The sequence below is a fragment of the Lissotriton vulgaris genome, chromosome 5 (genome assembly GCF_964263255.1).
Source record: "Lissotriton vulgaris chromosome 5, aLisVul1.2, whole genome shotgun sequence".
Lineage (NCBI taxonomy): Eukaryota > Metazoa > Chordata > Amphibia > Caudata > Salamandridae > Lissotriton > Lissotriton vulgaris.
The window spans coordinates 1,869,373,244-1,869,399,419 of NC_141693.1; the positions used below are offsets into that span (position 1 = coordinate 1,869,373,244).

Below are 26,176 nucleotides of genomic sequence, written 5' to 3' on the forward strand. Positions count from 1 at the left end.
GGTGTGTATGCAGTGTGTGTGCCTGCGTGTGTGTATGCAGTGTGTGTGTGCCTGCGTGTGTGTATGCAGAGTGTGTGTGTGTGTGCGCGCAACTGAGAACTGAGAGAGGCATGGCTGACTCTGACTGAGATGTGCACGGCTGGGGGGGGCGGGGGCTGGGCGTGCGCGGTCACGATGGGCAATCGGCGCTCGTCCCCCAGTCTATGTCCCTTCAGACCCATCTTGGCAGCAATAGGTCTCGAGCGAGACCTAAAAAGGGCAGTCCAGGAGGAGAAAGCGCAAGGAAGAAGAGTGGCGGTAAGGAAGAAGAGGGACAAAACCCACTAAGAAAAAAGAACATCCTTTAAGAAAACCTTTTTTATCCTGCTCTGCTCAATTTTATTAAAACAGTACTTATTACATTCTTAACCAATCAGACAAGATAGCCACAACAGTAGTTTTATGTTGCTATACATCTCTATTTCATGAATCTTTCTTTGTCTGATAACACTGTTATCCCTTCATGTTTCAAAATGGTAATATTTCAACATATGAATATCTTCTCATGCTTATCATGTCTTCCCCCCGTACCGTCCCCTTGTCTTCAATGGGCATCTCCTTCTACCTAAACTCCCTGTTCTAATCTAAATCTGGTCAAACGGGACTACCGAGTAGATAACTCAGATTTGCCATTAACAGGTTACCCTATAATTCAACTAACTGCCCTCCATTGACCACATTTACCTCACATAGTCTTGTTATAATTTACAAAGTGGTATTTTGTATGGCTCGATTCAGAATCAAGTGCTAAATCTAAGTAAAAAACATTTGTCTTCTTAGTTCTACATTTTTACAGACCGCCAGAGGATAATCCTGTGTATTAGATTTGAGAGATAATTGTCCTTAACTAACATCTATACATATGTTTACTAATTAGCATCTGTTCTACTATTAAACAATACAATCCCAAGTAAAGAACTCAAAATACTTCATAACAGATATTACACTGATTGTGCTCAAAGTGAAACATTCTGATAGCAGCACTGTTTGTATATGGGTATGCTATCTAGCTCACATCAGCTGCTAGGAACATTAACATGATGAATGGACTTTACAAAACCTAAGTTTAGTGATCTTGCTAAATCTTACAAACTGAGATCGGATCATATCTGATCTTGGGGCTTTGTTTAGGTTGGCTTGCTCAAGATATTTAGCTATGTGAATATGCTTTTGACTATGGATATCCTTTGTAAACCTCACGTCAAGCATCAGTCTGGGAAGAATATGAGCTCGTAAATATACAGAGAGCGGTAATGTACCTACCTTCACTAGGTTGTTGCAGAACCAATAGACGCCTCCCATGTGTAGCAGAGTGTCCAGGCCATGGATGGAGGTGCTGTCCACCCAGCCCTTGTCCAGCACCTTGGAGAAGGTGCTACTCAGAACTTCTTTGATAGGCTGTTTGGGCGGTAGCAGATTACGGTACGGGATGGCTTCTATCCCTGTGGCTGGGAACTTGATCAGTGTGTTGGTCTGCTGTAGAACATCGGCACACATATGCTCCAGGATAGAGCTCATGATCACAAGACTAGGAGAGAAAAGAAGCAAAATGTTCTTGTAAACAACATTTTAGGGATGGTTGGGGGTGGAATCTCATGGAGAACGTAGACAGTTGTGTGAGCACTCCAAATCCCTTTTAAACCAAAGATTTTGATTCCAGCATGGCAAATTCTTAATACTCCATGCGAGTGCTTCTCGGTTTTAATCTTTTCCGCTTATTCCATTATCCACAGACAACATGCTTCAGTGCACCCCATAAGGAACAATCACCTACTTGGAATCTAGTTCTCAAACATATAAGTCCAGTCCAAATTAATTTCGGCCCACATCAACAATTCCAAAACCCAATTTTTAAATAAACATTTTTTTCAAAATGAATGCAATTTTAACCAAAGTAACACATATGCCTGAAATTATCACTCTGCTGCATGTCTTTAAATGAAAAAGACATGTGAACAGAGTGTACTGGCACTGTATAACCAAAATCTGATTCTACAATGTTGAGAAACACAGGCTTCCCTGGTCCATGTACAGCAGTGTGTCTGTCGAGCGGTTCCGTTTGAAGAGGCAAAAAAAGGGCATAATGGAAAACTGGATTATAAGTGAGTAACTCTTCTATAGTGAAATTCTCTCAGATATCTATTAAAAGTAGACGAAAACAGCAAGTTTAACATACCTCTTTGATGGCAAAATGAGAAGAACATGATGCAAAGATGTTGCACATGAAACTCTCCACACTTGAATGTAGCGCTAAAAGTGCGGAACACGGGTATCTGGTTGCACTAGATCAGGTCCAAGTCAAAAGTTAAGGCCGACCACAATGGAGTGTGTGTTGGCTACAGGGACATGGTTCAGCCAGATCAAAACTTTACCTTCAGATTTAGTCTTTTTCTTGAAGGATTTTTCTCATCGAGGGTGAGGCCTGCCTGCAATAACCGATGGAGGACTCAATGTCGGTTGCTTGCTCCTCAGCATGGGTCCCACTGAAGTCCTCCACAAGGGGACTTAGAAACTTTTGGGAAGTTGAGCCCCTCCAGTAAGGCAAACTGGAAAGTTCCATCGGGAATTTACACTTTATTAGCATTAATAAAAGTCACCCAATGTTATCCAATGGGACTGCCAGCTTTCGAATAGTAAGATGCAAAGGATTTCCCACTACCAGTGCATGTAAAACACAGTTTATTCACAGACTTTTATGTAGAACCATGTGCCCTACACTCTTGGGCAATTTGGATAGACTTGAAGGGTGACTTAAAGGTAATAAATAGGGATGTTTGGGCATGTCAAAAGTGTTAATTCGACAGGTCGAATTTGACAGTGCTTTAACAGTCATGTTTTCATTTGCCACTTCAGTGGTGTACACATCATGGTACGAGCTTCCACTAGTGACACTTTAACTTACGGACCTTCGGGACTGCTCTGAGTACTGTGTAAAGCGCTCTGACACCTTCGGGTATTGTTTGCGCTATAGAAAATTGCATTAAATAAATAAATAAATACCATAAACTTGGGACTTTCAGGTAAGTAAATTTTACAATTAAGAATTCCAATTAGGAAATCATTTTACTTGCCATCTAGGCTACATAACAGGTCCAGTGCTAAATCTTTCTTTGTCATTGTAGTGGTGGCAGAAACAGTGTCCACTAAAGGCACCTTAACTTACCCCAGGTTCTCTGGGTACCTTATACTGGTACTTACATATAAGTTAATCTTGACAATCAGAGATTAGCCAATGTATACCCACTGGCACACATGTTTAGGGGTCAGAGCATAAAAACTAGGCGCTAGAAATCAGAACTCCACTGTGCAGTCAATACACCAGCACCTAAAGTCATCAAAACGTGCGGGTAAAAAGTTGTGCTTAACATGCAAAACGCAATCCTGCTACAATGCCTTTTTCATAATATCTTGGGGATCTTTTTTCCCCAATTTGGCCAAATTTCTATGAACTGAATCAATAAATCCTACAAAGCATAGTAATAATGGCCCAAAAGAGCAGTGGATCAAGAGGACCTCAGAATAGTGGCTGATGTTTAATATTTCTTTACCACAGCACCCATTTTCCGACTGTCCCTCTTACTCACTCTCTCTCTCAGGATGAGCTGAGAATATGGAGCCTTTTGGCTCTTACCATTACCATTACCATAGAGCCTATGTTTTAACTTTGGGAACTTAGGATCAGATACAACAGCTCAGTATTTTTTCTGCTGACGATCCTTGAAAGATTTCAGTTGAGGAAAGAGCTAGACGGGTATCCATGACCAGTTCTAGTTGCCCAGGCACCAGAGGAAGATAGGTCTGACTTGCTGTTCCATTGGAATGTGGAAGTTTCTGATCCTTTTCTAGAACAAATGGCTCAAAGACGGTAGGGTGTCTCAAGACACTGCAAGCAATGGTGAATACCTTACCATCAAAATGGTCATCCAGCTTCACCTAGAGCATGCTGATCCCCTCAATGCAGCACCTAGTAATAAACATCGGCTGAGAACAAGAAGCATTCAATCAACCAACTGTGTTATTTTCGTCTCAATGTTGTGGCACGAAATCCAGAGCCATGATGTTGAATTGGCAAGATTTCACAGCCACATGCTTAGGGGGTAAGAGTTGATCCTTTCTCTGGTCAGGGAGAAGAATACTGACGTTGACGTTTAAATTGCCTGCTAGCAATAAAAGTGTTTTTATTTTGGTTCCTAATTTCCCCTGTTTTGGCTCCAGCCCTCACAGTATGATATTTGCAGTGATTGTCCTTGGTTTTTAAACCTGCTCACCAGGGAAGTGGCCCCTTTTAAAAAAAAACAGGCATGTTAACTGAAGAAAGAAATGATAACGAAAATACTTTGGCAGAAAAGATGCTCAGAAAACTCTGTATTATCTAGCAGGCTCGATATGTGTCAAGTGAACAAAAAAAAAAACACAGGAAAAGCTGAGTCTTCAAGGATGGCAGTTGATCTGAGGTTTTTTGCTCAGGGTGTAGAAATAATAAAATGCCTGAAAAACAGATTCTGTGCTGAATATGAAGGGATGCGGCCGCTGTCAAAATTCTTGACAGCTTCCAAAACTTTGTTAGATAGCAGGTTCAATTTTCAACTGTTATACATTCTAAGTTTAGGCCGAATATTTCCTGCCTCCTTTTATAAACACACAACTACAATAATAGTTGGATTCAACTGTGCAATTCGTAGTCTAATTTGTATGACTCGATTACGATAAAGACAGAACATACTCCATACTACAGGCGTGTTCTCTGGTTAAAACTGGTTTCAATATGAAAATGCAATTAAAGAAAGGTCTTACAGGATCCCAAACAAGCACAGACCTATTCTACCGATAAAGAGATATTATATATTTTGCGATAATGCCTATTCGGCGAACTATGTTTTTATATATTGACATACTTATTTTGCTTTCTCCTCCCTCCGAAATCAGGCAACACTATATCAAATGCTGCAGACAACGGTAACAAGGTTAAAGGGCGATAATTGCTTTAAAATGATGGATTAGCAGTAGGTTTCCTAAGAAACAGAACAATCATCACCTTTTGCAAAGATTCAGGGACTGCTGCCTGTTATAATCCATTTTTACAAATATGTGGCAAGAGTTGCAAAAGACAAGATGTAACAATTTGCCATACTGCAGCAGGTAATGTATTGAGAGGGGTAAGTTTAACTGGAGGAGATGGACTTCTATGTGTTCATAAATGTGTTCACTGTAAAATTCTTAACAGGTGTCCTTTTCTCCTGAGTTGACAACAGCTACGAGCCACCTGAATCACTTAACATGGGTTTGAAAGTGTCATAGATCTTAAGATTCTCTAGGGGGGAGGGTGTCGTGGGGGACGGTAAAATAACTAGCCAGACTTACACAAATTTTGAGTGTGTTCCACTGACTAACCAGCTGATTGCGAGCCTCTCTGCTCAATCGATGTTTACTCAGAGGTGTGCAATCAGCATAATATTTGGCTTTGATAGATTGCACCAGTTTCTTGTACATATTTAAAGGCCCCTTTAATTCTAATCTGACTTTCAGGGGATAAAAATTCTGCCATTTCCTCTCACATTTTTTACAGTTACTTTTAGCTTAATGTAGAGAAGCACCAAACCAAGGGGGCTGATGGATGAATGAGGCGAGACTGAACAGAAGAAACTAGGGAGGAAATGGCATACTTCTTATGCTTATACTTGCCCTGGAAGCCATAGCAGAAATAAAGGTTTTGAATAAGTAGAAAAGTCTAGGCCATAGAAGTCAAGTGGGAGTTCTTATGATCTACATTAATTTAAACTTCCTGTATTAAAATGTTCTTTTGCTCCAATAAACAAGATAGCTTATTCATTGACAATTTAGCTCGTGGGCAGAGGGAGTTGTGGCTTTTTTTAAATCTAACTTACCTATGGCACTTTCTACAATAACCCAGATTTTGAATACAATCACAGAGGGGTCTGACCAGACTATTGGCTAAATGTGAACAAACTCCACCAGATTCCCTGGGGGCAAAAAAAAGTAAGTTCAGTCGATGGCCATCTTGATGTATAAAGTCCTTTATTACTTGAATGAGACTGAAAATAGCTAAGGAATTCATTAAGGTTGTTGCTGCTGCAGTGTTAGGGAGCTCGGCCCAAACATTAAATTTGCCTAAAACTAAGAAAGTGGAATGGAATATTAATAAGGGGGAAGAAAATCAGCTAGAAAAATCGTCAAAATCAGGGCGATACCCAGAAGGCTGGCAGCATAGAATACCACCAATTGAGGTTTATCCTCAAAGCTTCATAGTAAGACCGTGTAAATCTGTTCTAGAGAAAATTATTAAATTAAGACCATTGACTTCCAATGCTTCGCAGTATCTAATTGCAAGGCTTCCACCTTATTCTCACAGGACACGTGAAGTGAATAGTTTTGGATTCTGGAGGGGTCGACTTCACCTAAGTCCAAACTTCTGTGAGAATAAACACATCCAGTTCATTACATGCTATAACGTCACTTATATAGAGAGATTAATCATGGAGCTGGTATTTAGCTGAGCACAACTAAGTTCAATCTCAGAGGAGTTGCAACCAACTGCAGGAGCTAATACTGAGCCCTCATTATTTAGGGAATGGCCTCCAGACTTCAAAATAATGGATTCACAGAGATATTGTCTATTCTCCCCCACAATTAGCATAGTGCATACCAAATAGATGTTTCCATTAAATCCAGTAAATTGTCTTGAGAATATTTTAAGCCATCATTGACATTTACCTTAGCATCTGCAATCAAGTTTGCAATGGGAAGTATGGCGTGGCTCTGCATGGGGGTGGGGCTCCGGGGGGGACCGGCACAGAGGGGCTGGCCTTAAGTGTGCTTTCAGCGCACCTGCTGTGTGGATGAGCAGCGGGCCTTCCTATACACCTGTCTTTGGATTTACATATCTAGTTATAAAAAGCTGAAAAGCTGATCACGCCTAATTCCAGTCATGTGAAGACGAGAAAAATGGCAGTTGGGTCGACAAGTCCTTAATGTCAGCCCAACAGAGCGAACCAATTTAAATGTGTTTACCCCCGAACCAGGTATAGTATTTGATCAGCTCCCATCACTCACATAAGTTTCCTAATCCCCTCATTACTCTAAAGCAATGTTTCCTCTTCTAAGGTGAAATATTCTCTCTGGGCTTCATGAAACCTGGTGTTTTCTTGTTCTCCTCACACCAATGTATGGTGCATTCTTTGTTTAGATTAGGCAGGACTCCCTAATTTATTTCTCTATCAAACCTCTTCTGGCACTAGCTTTAGTCTTTTTGTCTCTTTTTCTGCAAGTGTTCTACTCTTTTAATCCAGCAATCTGGTACCTTCCCACATGCTGTTACCCCCTTTCATTGGCCATATCCCCATCTCTTTTCTCACTTTACCCTTATCAAGCATTACAAAGCATTCTCTCTTTTCCACTTTGTCTCAAGCACTCCCCAATCCCAACTTCCTGCCACAGGTTCTTTTACCTCCTTTTCCACTCACCGCTCATTATAGAACTGTAAGATGCTCTCGCTGCCCAATGGTGTTGCCAGCTGTTGGATCATCTGAAGAGATTTATCCCTCTCGTCCAATCCAAGCATGCGGACGTGAGCCACTAGCCAGGCCACTGCGCATACTGCCATACTGCACACCTTGCCTTTGATGTTATCAGTGATTTTCTGAAATACAAATGCAAGGTTGGAGGTAAATACCACAGACAACTGATAAAGAAGAAAGCTTTATTTCAAAAGCAAAAAAGCATAGTTTCATGATTTAAAATAGTTATCTACCTTTTAGGCCACCTGATTCCTTCTTCCTCCTGCAGATGACCACTTTAACTGGACATAAAAAGCTTTGTGGCTACAGTGGTGCTACCTCCATGACGTCTGCAGTCACCAATCTGACCCTGTACAGACCTCTGCTGCCTTTCAGCTAAGTTTACACGATAATAGTAAATAATGTACATACAGATGAATGCCAGATGTTGCACACTCATGTATTCAGAGAAGTAACTTGTTCTTCTAATGGATACCTTTGTCCCAAGGTTCCTAGCATTTTGAATGATTTCCATAGCACTACGAACACAAGGTGAGAAGAAACCTCATTTTCCAGCACAACATTGAGAAATTAATGCATAAACCCTCCTTCTGATAGAGCTAGGAAATATCAGGATCAGAATCAACCAGTGGCAGTGCCTAGACTCAGTATGCCAAATTTAGTTGTTTTAGCGTTCCCCGTGCACATTTTATTCTAGGTAATAACTTGGGAGATTTGCACAGGAAAAACAAACTGAGAAAAGGAAACCTGTTTTTCCAGGACCTGACTATGGCAGTGCTACGCTATGTAGCCTCCCCAAATACACTTTGGCCCCCTTAAAGTCTTCACTGAACGTGGCGACCAGATTGATTACGGGCACCAAGCAAAATGCACACATTTCCCTGGTTTTAAAATCTCTAAACTGGCTGCCCTGCAAAGCTAGAATTCAACTGAAGATTGCTTGCCTATCGCACAAAGCCCTCCACTTCAAAACCCCCATCTACCTTGCACAAAAGCTAGAACTATCCGGAGGAGGTAGACTGTCAAGGAGTACTAATTCCCTCCTCTTGAAACCACAGATCTTCCGTAAAAAGAGAACATGCCAACGAGCTTTCCCTGGCTCTGCTCCAAAAATTTGGAACTCTCTTCCACCAGAAATTCGGAGGATCTCTTCCAAGGCTGCTTTCAAACTGGAAGCAAAAAGATTCCTCATGAATAAGTTCTTACCTTAACATGAGGGGCATTGTTAGCTCTAATCGCATCGGACATACTATTGTATCGGTTATTATTACTATATATGATTGTTTGTTTTGGTTATTATTCCTGTACATGATTATTGTATTTACTCCCCTTATGTCATTATGCTCCATCGTATAGCCCATTCTTCGTTCACCCAGGTGTATAAATGATCCGTTAGGTGTTCACTATTTGATTCAATGCCTATTAGATTCCCCATTTGACTCATGTTTTGATTATTGTTTTGGTATTGGGTATTATTCCTGTATATGAGTATTGTATCTACTCCCCTTATGTCATTATACTCCATCGTCTAGCCCATTATTCATTCACCCAGGTTTATAAATGATCTGTTATGTGTGCACTGTGTGATTTAATGCCTATTAGATTCCCTATGTTAGACTTCTGTTTTGATTTGTTAGCTTCCTTTCCCTCAAATTGTAAGGCGCTCTGATATCAGTCGGGATCAAGATATCGCTATATAAAACTTTATAAATAAAAATAAATTCCACCAGGGCTAGAAAAGGTGTTCCTGGTCTACCTGGATGTCACTGCAGTATCCAACAATTCATGGGAGCTTTATCAAAAGCACCAAAAACAGGTGTTGGTCACGATACAGTGGAAGATACAGACCATCAAGGCAACCAACTGCCAGCTGGGACTGTCCATTATAGTCTGCCATCATGTGATTAATGGGAAGATTTGCCTGCTGGATGTTACGTTTCAGTCAGTGTTGGAGTGGCAGGTGCACACTACCCAAACACAAGTGAGTACCTTTTTAAGACTTTGTAGCTCAAAATGGGGCCAAAATGCTGCTGATGGCCCTGGACTACAGTCAGCCCTTCGCAGTACAGACACATGTTTCACTCAAGGGAGCTGGAACAGTTATGACCCAATGTAAAGATAAGGGAAGGGAACATCCAGTGGGTTTAATTTCATCTATGGACCTCAGTAAGGCAGAGTGTCGAGTGGGCAGGGGTGGCACCCAACCACAAAAGTGACCCTTAATGCAGTGCTACTTAAACCTAATAAAATATCTGCATTCAATTCATTGTTCCAGAGCATGGCCCACATTTATTTTAGAATTTTCAAGGCAGGCTCATGCATTTAGTTACTCAAAAAACTACAGCCTAAAATTAGTGTTCCAGACAATGCTTTACCTAACCTTGTAAACCTCTAAAAATCTACCTCTTCTGTCCAGAATATAAGCCGGCCCCTTGGTCCTGGTTGAAGTATTTGCTTTCTGAAGACACCTAGTCTTTCTTCTCGGCTACACTTTATTCAGAACGTAGGAGTCAAAGAGCTGGCACAGAACTAGGGAAGAGCATAGCTAGTGGAGCCGGAGACGGCACTGATAAACATGAAAGGTAACAGCAATTCAGATTAGACGGGAGTGAGGATACAAAGTCACAGAGAGAAAAAAATCACTGAGAAGAGAGGGTTGGGGAGAATGAGAAGTGAGGTCAGAGTCACACTGCAATTCTACTGAGAAATAAAATTTGTCCCGATAGTGAAAGAGGGATGGCACTAGGGAAGAAGGTAGACACAAATTCCAGAATGTCAGAGGTGTGACTGAAAAGGGGAAAGAAAGGTGATGAGCTAGGTGAAAAGTGTGCCATGGACAACAGGGAGGAGCATCTGAGAGAGATATTCAAAGAGAAAGAAGGCTTTTGGGAAACAGCGGCAACAATTGATGGCAAAGGACATCCGGGGGCCACGATTACAGATGTCTCAGAGCAGCTCTTGCTATAGTAGAATCCAAGGTTACGGACCACAAATGCTCAATGTTCTCATCAGTAGTCATCCTGCCTTTACACGTACTTCCTCTTTTAAAATGTTAACAGACCACAGAGGATATGTCAAAACAAGAGTGACATCAGGATCTGTGTATTTTTTACCCTCATCTCACTCAGTGTCAAGACCTACTGTCACTCGGAAGTTCAAAGTAGCTATTCTTTCCACTGGAAAAATCCAATAAATGTCACATGGCTGTGACTGGTTTATGGGAGGAATACAGTTTGACCCCTTCTGTTCGCTCATGTGAATATCCCAACACATGGTTAAGAAAAAATATCTGGGGCTGCCTGCTGTTCATGCAACTGAACCGCTCATACGGACAAGGAGGAAAGCAAAGGAGGGTTTGCTTTCAACTTGTGGAAGTCTGCATATATGGAAGGAACTGGGACAGAGCTCTCGAAAGACACAGAGAGGAACTCTCTAAAGGCAAACACGTGTTAAGTGCCATAGCAATTTTGAAAATGGATTTAAAAATTAGATAGTTAAATTTGTGGTCTAGTGAGGGTTGGCCAAGCAAGATGGCTGACAAGACACACTAGAGAGGAGCTCCCCAGCACCACACCACAGTCCTACATAATCCTGCCTATAACACTACTGACTCGTTGAGCAGACGGCCAACCTGTTCACAAGCGTGAGGGGCCTGCTGAGGCACTGGCCCGGGCGCTGTTGATCCAGGGTCTGGTTTGCGCACAGGGTGAGAAGCGCTGCCCAGGAAGTGGCAGATCCCTGCCCTGCTTCGGAGCGCCTAACAGGGGCCAGACTGGAGCGGTCTAAGATGTCACATTGAGGCATGGATTGAGCTGGAGGTAAGGCCTGAACCACTGACCATCACAAGGCCCGGACTCCAGAAGTTGGAGGAGGCCTTCCCCTTTCTGTTGATGGGCCACTGAGCAAAGTGGCAGAGAAAGGCCTGAGGGCTGACAGGTACCTTGCCTGGCCGAGGTGGGACCGGTGTACATCTTGCCCCGTGGACTTGTATGCCGCAGTGGGAGTCTCCGGGCTTTCCGGTGTGACTTGAAAGCCCATGTGATTAGCGGGCCACCTTGGGGCAGCCTGGTGGCACAGTGGCAGGAGAGGAGGGCCTTGGCTGAGGTGCTTGTGCTCTGTGGGCTCCTTGGATGGGGCAGGCGCCTCCCTTTCTCCCCACATGTCCCCCAAGCTGCAGGTGGAGTGAAGCCGGGCCTGGACTTGGGGGGGATTCCTAAGCCTAACTTACTAAAGAATTTGAAGTACAGACTCATACACCACCCTCCCCCTTTGAGTTTACCTGACTGGCCTCCTCGCGATAGGAGCTGGAGCTTTAAGTGGCAGTATGGTGCAAGGGAAATCCATACGGGATTAACAGTTGCACATGACCCATTTTACTGGTGCAAAGAGGAATTCTGCAGATGGACAGGGAGAGTGATTCCTCAACTCTCGGAGCAGAAACCTCAGCATCACAAATCCTTACTGTGATCGAGAGCTCTAAACAGGACATGGAGCACAGAATGGACAATCACCACGGAGGTGAATCGGCTGCATGTCGATCTCTGTGGAGTATCAGAACCCTCTAAGGAGACTGAGGAAAAGGTACAGGTGCTTACACAGGAGGTGAACGATTTGACTGCTACACTGCTCAATCTGTCAGAGCAGGCCAGCCATTTCGATTAGAGCCTGCAGGATGCAGGAGGGAAATCCAAGCTCTGTAATCTGAATTTTGTAGGGGTTCCTAGAAGGGAGACAACTAAAGAATTGTTTCTTGAACACTGGCTTACAGGATTACTGGGAAGGGAGGTCCTATCAGACTTCTTTGTGATCGAGAGAGCACACCAAGCACTAGTCAGACGTCCTCCTCCGGGGACCTCCCTAATGTAGGAGAGTAGGGTCTGCAATCCTATGATCACCCCAAATTTTTGCTTTTTGCTTCACTGGTTTATGACTTTCCCTGGCTGTGGGCCTGCTAATCAGACCCACAGCCTAGCTGTTCTCTCTCTAAATTGACACACATGTACCTTAGGTGCATTTACCAATTGGTACTGGGCCACCTTATCAGTCCCTGTACAGTATACCTTAGGTATCCAGGGCATAGGTGTACCCAGGGCCTACCAGGGGCTGCAGCATGTATTATGCCACCCCTGGCTGGCCATCCAAATCTGACACAACTGGCTGCACGACAGCTGGGGCAAGGTGGTGTACTCACCCTTTGCTTTAGATATAGTATCCCTATATCTAACCCTAAAATGGACACATGTATTCCTATCAGTCACTCCTATGGCAGGCCTTATCAATCCTGAAGGCAGAGTGCGTGGAATTATGTGAGATCCTGCTCTGGCATGAGCTGAGCCCGTTTTCAGCTTGCGGAACCAAGTCCTAATAGCTGTTCCATGATAACGCGTACCATATACTCTTAAGTGCCTTATAATCCTTGCGGTTATTTGCCAACTTTGGTATCGCTTTATCAAAACATGTCGAGTAAGGTGTCATACGAGTTGGAATACTAACCCCTCGCCAATTCTGGCAACGGGGTTAGCATTACACCCTTCTAGAGGGACACGACATGTATGTAACTGTGAACCCCGGTTAAAGCTAACTCGAGCCTCAGCATCACAAAATGGATGCTGCCACCACAGACACAAGTCTGACCTCCTGCTGCTGGGAGTCCTTCCAACGAGGAGAGCTCGGACAAAGGGTTTCCTGTCAGGGGCGGTGCTAGCACCATCCCAGACAGGGTTTTGTGTATCCCAGGTAGGCAGGACTGAGAGGAAGGTGACTGCAAGTGGCACCCCGGTGCTCACTGTGCATATGCCGGCTCAAACCAGTTCCAGGGGCACACCAGCCCCTGAGCTGGGGAAAGTCCGGACAAGGGAGAGGGGTGTAACCACCCTCCTCCTGGTCCCACCCATGGGCAGGACCTAGTCGCGTGCCAGCCCCTTTTCTTAGAATAAAGGTAGGAGCAGGCCCCTTTCCCAAATTAGATAATTCTGAATCTTGACTACTTTCCACGAAAAGAACTCTTGACTTTTTCTGAAGACTCTCCCTTGTGGCTAAGGAGTAGCCACCCTGCACCCGCAGGCACCATCTAAGCATCGCGGTTTGCTGTAAGTCCATCCTCCGGATCAAGACTGCCCAGCTCGACGAGAGCCAGATTCCCTGGCATCTCTGACCTCTACCTGCATCATCAGCCCAGCTGAGATTCGTGGTTGTGACGAGACCGGAGGGACCGGCCTTCTTCAAAACTGCACAACGCTTAACCAGCACGACCGCCGAGGGACCCTCGAGTGAGTGCTTTGGGGTTTGAGAAGCCCTAACCCTGAGCAGCTCCAGCACCGAAGTCCAGCACCCACGAGATCTGCGTGGGGCCATTCTGCTCTTTGCTGCTCACAGCGTTGTCCGGTCACTTGCCTGCTGGCAGGTGGCCCTCCTGACTACATACCACGACGATTTCACCGCTGGTCTGGTTGCTCCAGACTGGCCCTTGCTCCCTTCCAAAAAAGGAGCACCCCGGACCCTCCTGGTCCACTCCAGACCCCATCTTGACTCCACCGCGTGGGCTTGCCTTTGCCAAGGCTTGTTGCTCCAATCCTGGTTTCAGCATCGCCGACAGCAGACACCTTCGTGGGACAGCTCGCACCTCCAGCCTGGTCGCCGACAACGCCTCCTGGTCCGAGGGACAGCAGAGTCCAGCGTCGCCAACTAACCTGGTCGAGGTGACTTCATCCGGTGCCATCCTGGTGCCCACACGATCACTGGCTAGTGATTAAGAACTGAGTCCCCTCTGCTTTCAGGTCATCTCCATCATCGATCCAGGCTTGGATCACTCCGATCATCATCACTGGTCGCCTGCCAGCAACTTCTTCTTTCAGGCTCCATAGAATACAACGAGGATTCCCGACGTCTTTTGAACCCTATGCAGCCGCAGCCCCTGGGCTAGGTAACCTGAGTATTTTGGTGCTCCAACGTAGGTTCACTATCCAAGTGTCCAGATCCTTTTTCGTTTTCAGTCTAGCTAGTCGGATTCGTCCGGAAACAGTAACTTTACAAATACTAGCCTCCATATGCTTTGTCCCGCATCCCGCGTGAGAGTGCACACTCTGCACCCGATCTCCCTAGGCCTCCTGCTCCTAACCTTAGGGTTCAGTAGTGTAGTCCTAGCGATCCTGAAGCCTCTGGATCTTGTTACTTACCTGCTAGTATTTCGCATTCCACTTTTAGTGTATATGGCTTTTCGTGCCCCTCGGGCATTTGTGTAAATTGTGCAACTTGAAGTATTTTCTTAAGAGTTTTGTATTGTGCTTAGCTCCCTGACTCAAAGAGTTCAGGGTAGACTTGTTATAAATAAATATCCTTTATTTTCATAACAACTTGTGTGGTGTCCTTTCACTTGGTGTTCAAGGGGTATATGTGATGGTATAACAGCTGGCTTAACATGCCCTCTAGAGTTTAGCCTAAAGACTGCTCTTGTCCATGCTACAAGGATAGCTGGTCTATAAGGTTGACTTACAACCAATCATCAATAAGGGTCGTTTGGTATGATACACAGTGATCACTAGAATAGTGAGCACTATATATCAGGCCAACTTCTCACACCTAAGGTCATTGCAAAATTCCTCAAATTTAAAATTCAAGATAACTTCCTGCAGTGGGCCAGAAAGAACAGAAATCCCAGTTTGACGCAAATATGACACATTTTCCCAGACTACAAACCCAGGGTTCTTGACTGTTAAGCAAAAGCTTCGAACACTGAATCTGCGCCTGTACTGGGCCAAGCTGAAGGTTTTGCAGGAGGGCCTCTCTCAATTCCTTGACTCTCAGGAGGTGGTCTGGGACTCTCTGGACCAAAGGGGTTGCTCCTGGACTGGCTGGAGACCCCATCAGAGCGAGACCTAGGAGTAGGCCCAGTGGGTCTGCCGAAAGACAGATGGCATGACCCACCGCGTGGAGACGCAGCATATAGAAGTGCAACCGGATGGCAATCTGGATGTAGCGGGAGACCAAAACTGGCACACTTTAGAGGCCTGAAGAGATGCTTCCTTACAAACATCGTCACAAGCCACTGCCATATGACAGTCCTCTAGGGGAGTTCTGCCCTGGGCAGTTTGGTGGTGGTAGGGGGGGTGGGGGGGGGGGGGGGGCGTGGGGGGGGGGGAGATCTCTGTTGGTTGCGGGGTGAATCTGGCCTTCTGCACATCTCCTGAACCACTGGTGGTGGAGTACCTTCTAGGAACTGGTAAACAGTACAGTTGAATGACTGGGGTTGCAGTGACACAGCCCACCACCCTTGACAGTATTAGACTCTATCTTCAAACAATATAGGGACTTCTGAAGGGATCAACCCTTACCCTACATCGATGCAACCCCACGGGGAAGCTGTGGGGGAGAATAGCCGGAAACTCATCTCCTTGCATGATTTCACCAAGTACTATACAGTGCACACCCATTTTCCATGGGGTGGGTATAGCAATGTTGCAGGAGGCCCATTTCATTGATGAGGAAGCTGGCACACTTAAGCAAAAATGGTGCCTCCCCTTCTTCAACATATGCCAGAGGAGTGTCTATATGGATAGCCCAGAAAGTGTTGTTCCAGCATAGGAAGACCCAGGCTAATATGGAGGGGCGATATACCCTGACTTATGGACTTAGATGAAATGGAGGGATGCCTGTTAAACATATATGCCACCAACCATGATGCTAGGGGTTTCCTTTGAAAGCTACAAGATCTGTTGGCCCTCATACGTGCGCATCCCTCTAGTCTTGGCAAGCGATCAAATAGATCCTGAATGATGACCTTGACAGATAACCCTGAGGGGATTTGGTGAAACTGGGTATAACAGGTGCACTGACTGAGGTTATGGTACAGGTGGACTGCATAGATGTCTGGGAGAACTCTCCACCCTGCAAAAAGTGACTTCACCTATTATTCGGCAGTTCATTATATGTACAGCAGGCTGGATAAGATATTGGTTTCACAGGAGCTGGGGGACTGCGTACAGTCAGATGAGCATCTGGGAAGATTCTTATCTGATCATGCACCGGTGCTCCTTGCATACACTTACTCCTTTTCAAAGGTCTTGAACAAGCAACTCTCCATGTTCCTGGGCACATATTACAATAAGGCTGCACTTTTCCTGTTTGCGCCATGAAGTACCTTAAAACAGGTGCGCCAGGTGCAAACAGGAAAAGTGCGCCCTATTAAAGAGAACGTGGGGCCCTCAGGGCAGCGGCAAACTCATGCTCATTCAAGTGAAATACAGAGCAGCTGTTTAAAAGCTGCTAGAAGTTTCACTAGGTAGGTGGCAACCCAGCCGCACTTTCAAGGGGGATTAGAGACCCCCTTGCAGGCAGTTGCTGGTAATGACTGCACCTGCCTGCAAGGGGATGTCGGGGGGGATCCAGCAGTCATTCTGCATCACTAATACTTTTGGACATGTCTGCCACTTTCGAAATGTTCGCTCACCCCCACCCTGATTATTAGCCTTTTTAACATGCCCTGAAGTGGTTTGGCTCTTTTCTGACTGGAAAAATCCAAACTTTATCTCTACACCATTTTCAAGTCAAACTAAAATATTTTATTTCCAAGAAATAAATTCTAACATAAATATTGCATATTACCCAATTCATTATTATATACAATCCCGAATAGCATTCTCACACCTTGAATTCACCTGCGGGGTACAGTACCCCACGGCTCAAAGGTAAATGTCCACACTGCTCAATGTTTACATCAAACCTCTGATCAACATTATTTAGTCATTTGGCATCAACGTCATCCTATTGACACAAAACCCAAATTTACTTTGTTAACTAAGGGGACCCCCCGTAACAGCATTCTATGGAAGCAGTTGCTAGGGTGATGTTCTTGAATTTTCTAAAAATAAACATGGACAAGACCAAAATCCTTTTTTTTTAGTTTTTTTTTTTTTACAAGAGATCGATTGACTAGTACCGCAGCTGGTGGCCACAAGAACTTGGCCCTATTCCCCTACCAGTGGAATTAGTGGTGAGCCACCAACTTCTTTTTGCTAAGCAAATAGAATGGGTGTCTGCCACATGTTTGGTTATGCTCAAAATGTTGAGGATGATACTTTCTCTAATCCCTGAACTTTCAAAAAACATTGTTGTCCATGCTCTTATCACTCCGAGACCAAACTATAGCAATTTGCTCTAGTTGGGAACACCTGAATACCTCATCCATCTGCTCTACGTAATGCAGAATTCTGTATCCAGGATTCTGTTCAGTCTTCCTTCCACTGCCTTTGTTTTGATAAAAAATCTACACTGGCTTCCTGTGAAAAAATGACATCTTCAAGTCCTTATGTTTAGTTCATATTGTCAACAGCAGTAAAAGCCCTTTTTATCTCCAATCTAAATTTCGGATGTATGTTTCACAATGCACTCTTCGCTCTACTTCTCATCTCTTCCACCCCATTCCATCAATCAAAATGAGTCTTCTGGGTGGTCGATCCTTTTGTTCTTAACCAAGAAACACTGGCTTTCCCCCTGCCTCTTAATATTCGGACTATCTCAAGCTCTTCAGTCTACAAGCCACATCTCAAGAATGTGCCTTTTTGATCCATGAGCTTCTTCCTCTGTTTTGCTAGCTTGTTGATCCCAGTATCAGGATGCCCTTTCGGTGTAGCAGTCGAACTTTGAAAATACAGAAACACAGACATCTGACATGTCATTGTGGGTTCGCTACCACTGGCGCTACTTGTAATTTCATGGTCCAACTTGGAGAGTCATGGCATGTAGCCCTGGATATAGCCCCCGGAGACTGTACCCTTAATCTGTCGCTATTAGTGACCTTAGAGCATCACCATACCCCAAGAATCCACAGGTGGCAAAAAAGACAGGAGCACAGCCAAGAGCCCCATCAACAGCGGCCATTTTAGTATCCAGCCAGCTACGGACCCCTCTATCCACAGATTTTAGAGCATGACCTCATCAAAGACGACGTTCAACACTAGAAATGTTTCTGTATTCTCTTGAATGTCAGAAACTAACAATGTAGCTTAATTTGTTCAACACTCACCTCAACACTTAGAGACTCAATGAGCAGAGTGATCTGCATCTCACTGAGAGACCTACCAGGATCAACCCCAGCGCATCCATCATAACCCTCATTATGCTGGGTGATTCCACCGGCATGTCAGTCAACTTGCACCACAAACCCACTGGGAACAATGTTCTCCTCCTTGCATATTGCTCCACTTTTAACATCAACCTCTAGCCTAGGAGACTCCCAAGTTACATGCCATACAGAGACCTCCTACTGTACCATTTGTAAATCTCACTTGACAGTGCTGCAGACTAGAGGCACTGATCCATTCTAATCAGAATCTTCTTTGTGCTGGAACCATGTGTAAATCGTGAAAAAGCTGTGCAACCCTGTTCAGCATTTTGTAACAGGTCCATATCATTCATGCAATAAACTCAACTATGAGCCCATTAGAGATACTCCGCTCTTTAGGTCTCGCCTAGCGTTGCAGCGCGCATGCACTGCTCGCTCTGCGAGCCTTCTTGTAATCTGAATATTTTGGAAGTGGAGTTTAAGCTCCACCCATTATTCTGATTGGCTTGCGTCACAGTTTACGCTAAACGCTAGCTTCCCATTGCAAATTAGGCTTTTTTGTTACCGCCCTGTCTCCTTCTCAGACGGCCCATCTGGACTCGATCGTTTACTTGCGGCGTTAGACAGTCTTCTTAAATCTTCTTAAATTACTGGGTAAGCACTTTAAAAAAAAATATTTACATTGTGAAAGCTTGTTTAACACTGTAAGTAGTGTTTTTTTATTTTTGTGACTTGCGGTAGAGTTTTTTTTGCCTTTGTAATTTCGATCGTGTTTATGCTATCTGAATTCCCTACTTTTTCGTATTATATAGTTGCTTAACTTGCTATAGGCTCTATTGCTGTTTCATTTCCCTTTGTAACTTACGATCTAGTTTAATGCTGTCTGATTTCGCCACGTTTCCTTTTTTTTTGATAATCAAGTTTATTTGCATTTGAAAAACAAATTCACAGAAGGACAGCATACAAATGCATAGTAAATCAGAGACCATCTCTAACAGCCAACGAAATCCACAGTCATGATTGAGGTATTCCATACCATTCCATACCATTCCATCACGTCAAGATTGGACTACGGAAATGCCCTGTATCTAGGTGCCAACGTCTCTAGTCGACGGCGACTGCAGACAATCCAGAACGCTGCAGCTCGCCTGGTACTCCGGCTGCCCAGAAGAGCCTCCTCTAAAAAATCCCTACAAACATTACACTGGCTCCCGATTAACGAAAGGATCGACTTTAAGGCCCTGTGTATTGGCCACAGGATCGTACATGGCAAGGGTCCGGCCTTCCTTCATGACCTGCTATGCCCCTATACGCCCACCCGTCAACTCCGCTCATTAGGAGCAGGACTTCTTGCTGTCCCCAGACACAAGAAAGCCAGAATGGGAGGCAGATCCTTTCGTACTCTGGTGGCACACAAATGGAACTCTCTCCCCCCGAGCTTAAGAGTGGAATCATCGGAGCTCATCTTTCGCAGGAAACTGAAAACATTCCTCTTTCCTAAAGATTAGCCCGTCCTGTTTCTGACTGTCGGAGCAACTGACTCTTCTGACAGCGCGGGGACACACTGACAGTGTAACCAGGCGCTTTACAAAATCAGAAATAAATAAATAAATAAAATAAATAAATTTGAGAGGCAATAGAACCCTACATAAGAAAATCAGAGTAAATGATTCAAAACAGTGAATTCAGCCATTTGCCCCATACCTTAAGGAACTTCCCAGGACATCCCCAGGCCTCGAAGAGAGGTTCCTCCTGGGTCGCGCACCAGTCCACCTCTCGTCGCCATTTTCGCAGGGCTGAGGCCGCCACAATATCTTGCTTGGCCACCGCCACCTCCGTGCCCAGAAAGAATGCGCTACTTACCCATAAGTGCAGTTATCCAGTATTGGTATCTTTCATAGATTCACATGCCTGAATCATTCCCAGTCATCGGTATGGGAGTCCCCAGTACATAAAAAGAGTAATGTCATATAGGCATATACATAGTAATAGGCCAGAGGCCTCTCATTAGTAACATATCCATGTCCTTTTGTAAAAAAGGACCAAACTTTGGCCAAGAGCCAATCAGCTATCACCACCCTCTAGAACCTTCCTGGAAGGAGCCCTAGTCCCTCAGATTTTCGTAAGCACAGTGCTAAGTAGTACCTACTGAGAGAACCAAGGTGAGCTCTTCCATGGGAGGTGGGTAGGTTGCATGTGAATTTATGAAAGATACCAATACTGGATAACTGCAGTTACAGGTAAGTAACGCATTTCTTATCCAGTATTAGGGGTATCTTTCATAGATTCACATGCCTGAATCAGAGTAGCAAGCAATCATCAGCACATTTCGAATGGTACAACATGTAAAATCACTCGATAATAACATATCAATTGTGAAATATAACAAGTACCAAAATACCATATAAAAGAGAAATGTGCAAGAAGACAGTAGGAAGGTGGGATGAAAGAGAGAAGGCTCACCTCTAGTGAAATAGCTTGTCCCACTACGGCATCTTTCATAAGTTCAGTATCCAAGCAGTAGTGCCTGGTGAACGTATGCGGCGTCTTCCATGTCTCCGCTCTGCATATGTCACAATGGGTACTCCTGCAAAGAGCGCCATTGAGGGTGAGACAGCTCTAATGGAATGAGCCCGAACTTTGGAAAGCAGAGGATGTCCTGCTTGTTGATGGTAGAAAGCAATGGCTGCAGAGATCCAATGTGAAATGCTCTGCTTAGTCAACGGAAGACCTTTTCTGGGTCTGCTAAAGGCAACGAATAGTTGGTTGGATTTCCGATATGGTTCTGTTCTGTGGATGTAGAACTTCAGACAACGTTTGAGGTCTAGAGAGTGGAGAGACCTCTCTGCTGCGGAAAGTGGATTTGGGAAGAAAATCCGCAAGACTATAGGTTCATTAAGGTGGAAGTTAGATGGACCCTTAGGAATGAATTTAGGGTTGGTCCTTAGAATCACTCTGTCCTGTTTGAACTGCAGGAAAGGGTCTTGAATGGAGAAGGCTTGAAGTTCACTTACTCGCCTTGCCGACGTAAGCGCTAGTAAGAGAGCGGTTTTCCAGGATAGGTATTTGATGTTGGCTCTGTGTATTGGCTCAAAGGGAAGTTTCATCAATTGAGCAAGCACAATATTTAGCTGCCAGGTAGGTGGTAAAGCTCTCACCAGAGGGAACGTCCTGAACAGGCCTTTCAGAAATTGTTTAACAAGTCTATTGGACCAGAGGGATGCACCAGATGAAGAACGCCTGAAACGAGATATAGCCGCCAGGTGAACTTTTATTGAAGCATGGGCCAATCCTGTGTTTGCCAAATGGAGAAGGTAAGGCAGAATTTAAAAAAGGGTGTATGTTGTTTGCTTTACACCATATACAGAACCTTTCCCATTTCAGGGAATACGTCTTGTTGGTACTGTCGGCCCGAGCCCGGGCTAAGACCTCCCTGCATTCCTGAGGAATGTCTAAGTTCTGGAATTCTCTGAACTCAGGAGCAGAGCCGATAATTTGAGAGATGCTGGATCCGGATGCTGGACTGGTCCGTGGTTCATCTTGAGGAGAGTTGGGCATTGTTTGAATGGGATCGGCGGTTCCAGTGATAGGCGATGAAGCTCCGTAAACCAGTGTTGGCGCGGCCACGCTGGGGCTATCAAGATCAGGGTGCAATGCTCTGCCTTCAGTTTCCGGAGGACCCTGGGAATTAGGGGAAATGGATGAAATGTGTATGCAAAGACGTTGCACCATGCGATCGAAAATGCATTCCCTAGAGATCCCTTCTGGGGATGCCAGCTTGCGTAATGTTGGCATTTTGCGTTGTTTTTGGTAGCAAACAGATCCAGGTGAGGCCTGCCCCATCGGGAGAATATGTAGTTGAGAAGTTGTTGATCCAGCTCCCACTCGTGGCATACAGAGCGTTGTCTGCTCAGAGAGTCCGCCAGGACATTGTCCATCCCTGGGACGTACTGTGCCCGAATGGAAATGTTTCAAAGTAGCCATTTCCAAATCTATTGAGATTCTTGAGACAACATCAGAGAGCGAGTTACCCCCTGTTTGTTTAGAGAGTGCATTGTGGTAGTGTTGTCTGTTCTCACAAGCACTGGGGAATCCTTGATCCGGGGAAAGAACGCTCTGAGCGCAAGGTAGACTGCTCTTAACTCGAGAAGGTTTATGTGCAGTTGCTTCTCTGCAGGGGACCACTGCCAGTTGATCTGGAGTTCCTGAAGGAACGCACCCCATCCTTCTAAGGACGCATCTGTGGTTATCACATGTGGTGAAACTGGAAGTAGAAACGGAAGGCCCTGCATAAGATTCTGTGGGTGAAGCCACCAGTGTAGAGCTTGGACAATGGAAGGAGTTGTCCGTATTACATCGTCGAAAGATCCTGTACATTGGATCCACTGAGTGGATAGCGCCTCCTGAAGTGGACGCATACGAAGGCGGCAGTATGGAACTAACAGGATGTTCGAGGACATCATCCCTAACAAGGATTTGTACAGGCGCACCGTGATGGTCTGTTTGGCCTGAATCTGGGCGGCCAAGGACATCAGCTTGAATTGACGCTCCTGCGAAGGGAAAGCCTTTTTCTGAGCTGTATCTAGGACAGCGCCAAGGAAAGTGAGGCACTGGGAACGCTGAAGGACAGATTTCTCTTGGTTGACAGTAAGTCCCAGGTCGTTGAAGAGTTGAAGACAGGCGTTGGAGGACTTGGTCACACCTGCGAAAGTAGGAAGACCTGGTGATGATGTTGGCGGAGGTACGCTGCTACAGGAGACGGGCATTTTGTAAAAATGTGTGGTGTCGACTTCAGGCCGAAGGGCAATACCCGAAACTGGTAGTGTTTGCCAGCCACAGCGAACCTGAGGAATTGCTTGTGGTTTCTGTGGATCGGGATATGAAAGTATGCGTCTTGAAGATCTAAAGGCACCATTAAGTTGTTAGCATTGAGGAGTTGCAGCACCTCCTGGATGGACACCATACGGAATGACTGTTTCTTGAGGTATTTGTTGAGATCTCTTAAGTCCAATATAGGTCTCCATTTTTTTTCCTTCTTTCAAATTAAGAAGAATCGGGAGTAGAATCCCTTGCCCTTTTGACCTCGGGGACTCTTTCTATCGCTCCTTTCTGGAGCATTAGTGAGAGTTCCAATTGCAGCAGATGTAGATTCTTGTGCAGCATTGGGCGTGGAGGATTTTGAGGAGGAGTTTCCACGAACTCCAGAGTGCCCGAATTGAACAAGTTGGAGGACCCACCGATCCGTTGTAATTTGTTGCCAATTGTGTAGGAAGGATGAAATTCTTCCTCCAACTTTGCAAGGTGGAGAAGAAGTGGAGACCTGTGGCAGAGAGAAGTCATTGCCTTCTGGCTGTGTCCTCCTTTCCTCCTCGACCACGAAAGGAAGACTTGTTGTAGGACGACTGGTTTTGTTGTTGTCTCTGTTGGTACTGGGGTTTGTACTGCTGATTTGAGCTGTACGAGGATTTGTACCCTTGATAGTCACCTCTTGTTGATTGACCTCTTCCTATGGCACCCCCGAAAGGAAAGATTTTTATACTGGAGGGTACCCTGTGCCTTTGCGGTATCAGTATCTTTTTTGATACCTTGAAGCATCTCATCGATGTTTTGTCCAAACAGAAGTTGGCCATCATATGGCATGCCTAATACTTTAGTCTGCACTTCAGGTCGGAAAGATGTTGCTTTGAGCCAACCTTGTCGCCTCAGGACTGCAGCTCCTGCTAGCTGCCGGAACCCTATGGATGCGATATCCATTGCAACAATCATCTCCGAGGCTGAACGTTCGCCTTCAAGGAGAATCTTTTTTGCCTCTACTTTCTGTTCTTCTGACAATGATCCCAAATATGGGGCGATATCGGCCCACATCTGAAGGTTGTAGCGTCCTAACAGTGCCAAAGAGTTTGCCGCACGCACTGTTAGTGCTGACATAGGGGAAAAACGCTTTTCAATGTTGTCGAGTTTAATGTCCTCCTTATCTGGCGGCGCAGTCAGCGCAGCAGATGGATTTTTTGATTTGCGCTGCGCTGCCTGAGTAATGACCGAGTCCGGCTTTGGATGGCCAGTAAGGCAAACTGGAGCCGTGTCTGGAGCCCTATATTTTTTGTCCAGTCTGGGCAGAACTGGAGGCAAAGATGAAGGGTTTTGCATTATTTTCACCCCTTGGTACCAAATATAGTCAATAAATCCGGATAACATAACATAACATGGAAACGGACCGTACAGCCTTTTTGAATGGTTCCTTAAAATAGTAAAGGAAGCAGTCCTGTTCTGTGGTTATTTGGATTTTAAAACGCAACGCCGCCCTTTCTAAGATATTATGGAATCCTCCAATGTCTTCTGGTGGCGAATCTGCTTGTGGTAGTACAGGGGATGCCGGACATGGAATAACGTAGTCATCCCATTCGTCCTGGAGTTCCCCTTCCCCTCATTGTTGCTCTTCTTCTTCTTCCTCATCTGAGGATGGTGGAGGACGCGAAGGAGCAGGATCTGGCTGAAGGACTAGAGGTGGAGGCCTAGGTCTAGGTAGAGGTGACACTAACTGGCGGTGGGGGAGGAGTGGAAGGAAACCTCGGTTTATAGTCCGCAATCAAAAACTGCAGATCTGTCACTATGGATGCTGGGAGACACCCCATAGGCTGTGAAGGAGGAGGAGGAGGAGGAGTCTGGTATTCCTCCTGGTATTCCACTTCATCCTGTTCTTGGTCTTCACAATCTGAACTTTCATGAAGTTTTACATGCATTTCAGATGGGCTGGTTGCTGTTTGGAACATAGAGCACTCATCAGAGTCTTCAGTGTGCAAAAGATGAGCAGGTGGCAGTGCCTGGACTCTGCTCGGAGAGGTCAATTCCGGCGTCAGAGTACGCTTAGTAATCTTAAAGTGCGTATACGCATACTTCAAGGGAGGAGACTATCGTCGTCGAGCCCGTCGACGGGGTGAACGTCGACGGGGGAACGTCAACAATCAATCTAGAAGCTGTCGTCGACGGTTGCGTCGACTGATTTCTTCGTCGACGGCTTCGTCGACGATGGTGTCGACGTTGATGGGATTTAGTCGACGAAGAGGATTTCGTCGACGATGAAGAGGACTTCGTCGATGATGAAGAGGATTTTGTTGACGATAAAGAGGATTTCGTCGACGAAGAGGATTTCGTCGACGATGAAGAGGATTTCGTCGACGAAGAAGAGGATTTCGTCGACGAAGAAGAGGATTTCGTCAACGATGAAGAGGATTTCGTCAACGATGAAGAGGATTTTGTCAACGATGAAGAGGATTACGTCAACGATGAAGAGGATTTCGTCAACGATGAAGAGGATTTCGTCGTCCACGACGAAGGAATTTTTGTCGACGACGACGATTTTGACTTCGTCGACGTGGAAGCGCTCATCGACGGTGGCGTCCTCGAAGATTTCTTGATCACAATAATAGATGGAACAGACCTACCCGTCGACGACGAGGATGTTGTGGTCGTCGACGTGGATGACAAGGAGGACGCCACCGACGTGGAGATTGTTGCTGTCGACGCCGTCACAGGCAGAGCTGAA

The 26,176-nt window shown here is 45.2% G+C and overlaps 1 protein-coding gene across 2 annotated transcripts in view; it reads right to left on the bottom strand.

The window, feature by feature from the left end:
* The window catches only part of MED24 (mediator complex subunit 24), a 296,784-nt gene that overhangs the window by 49,290 nt on the left and 221,318 nt on the right, over positions 1-26,176 (bottom strand). For both annotated transcript variants that reach the window (XM_086924369.1, XM_086924368.1), the window contains exons 19-20: positions 7,521-7,696; positions 1,303-1,567 (exon numbers count right to left, since the gene is read on the bottom strand). In XM_086924369.1, coding sequence (XP_086780495.1) covers positions 1,303-1,567; positions 7,521-7,696 — 441 coding nt within the window. The remainder of the gene's footprint in view (positions 1-1,302; positions 1,568-7,520; positions 7,697-26,176) is intronic.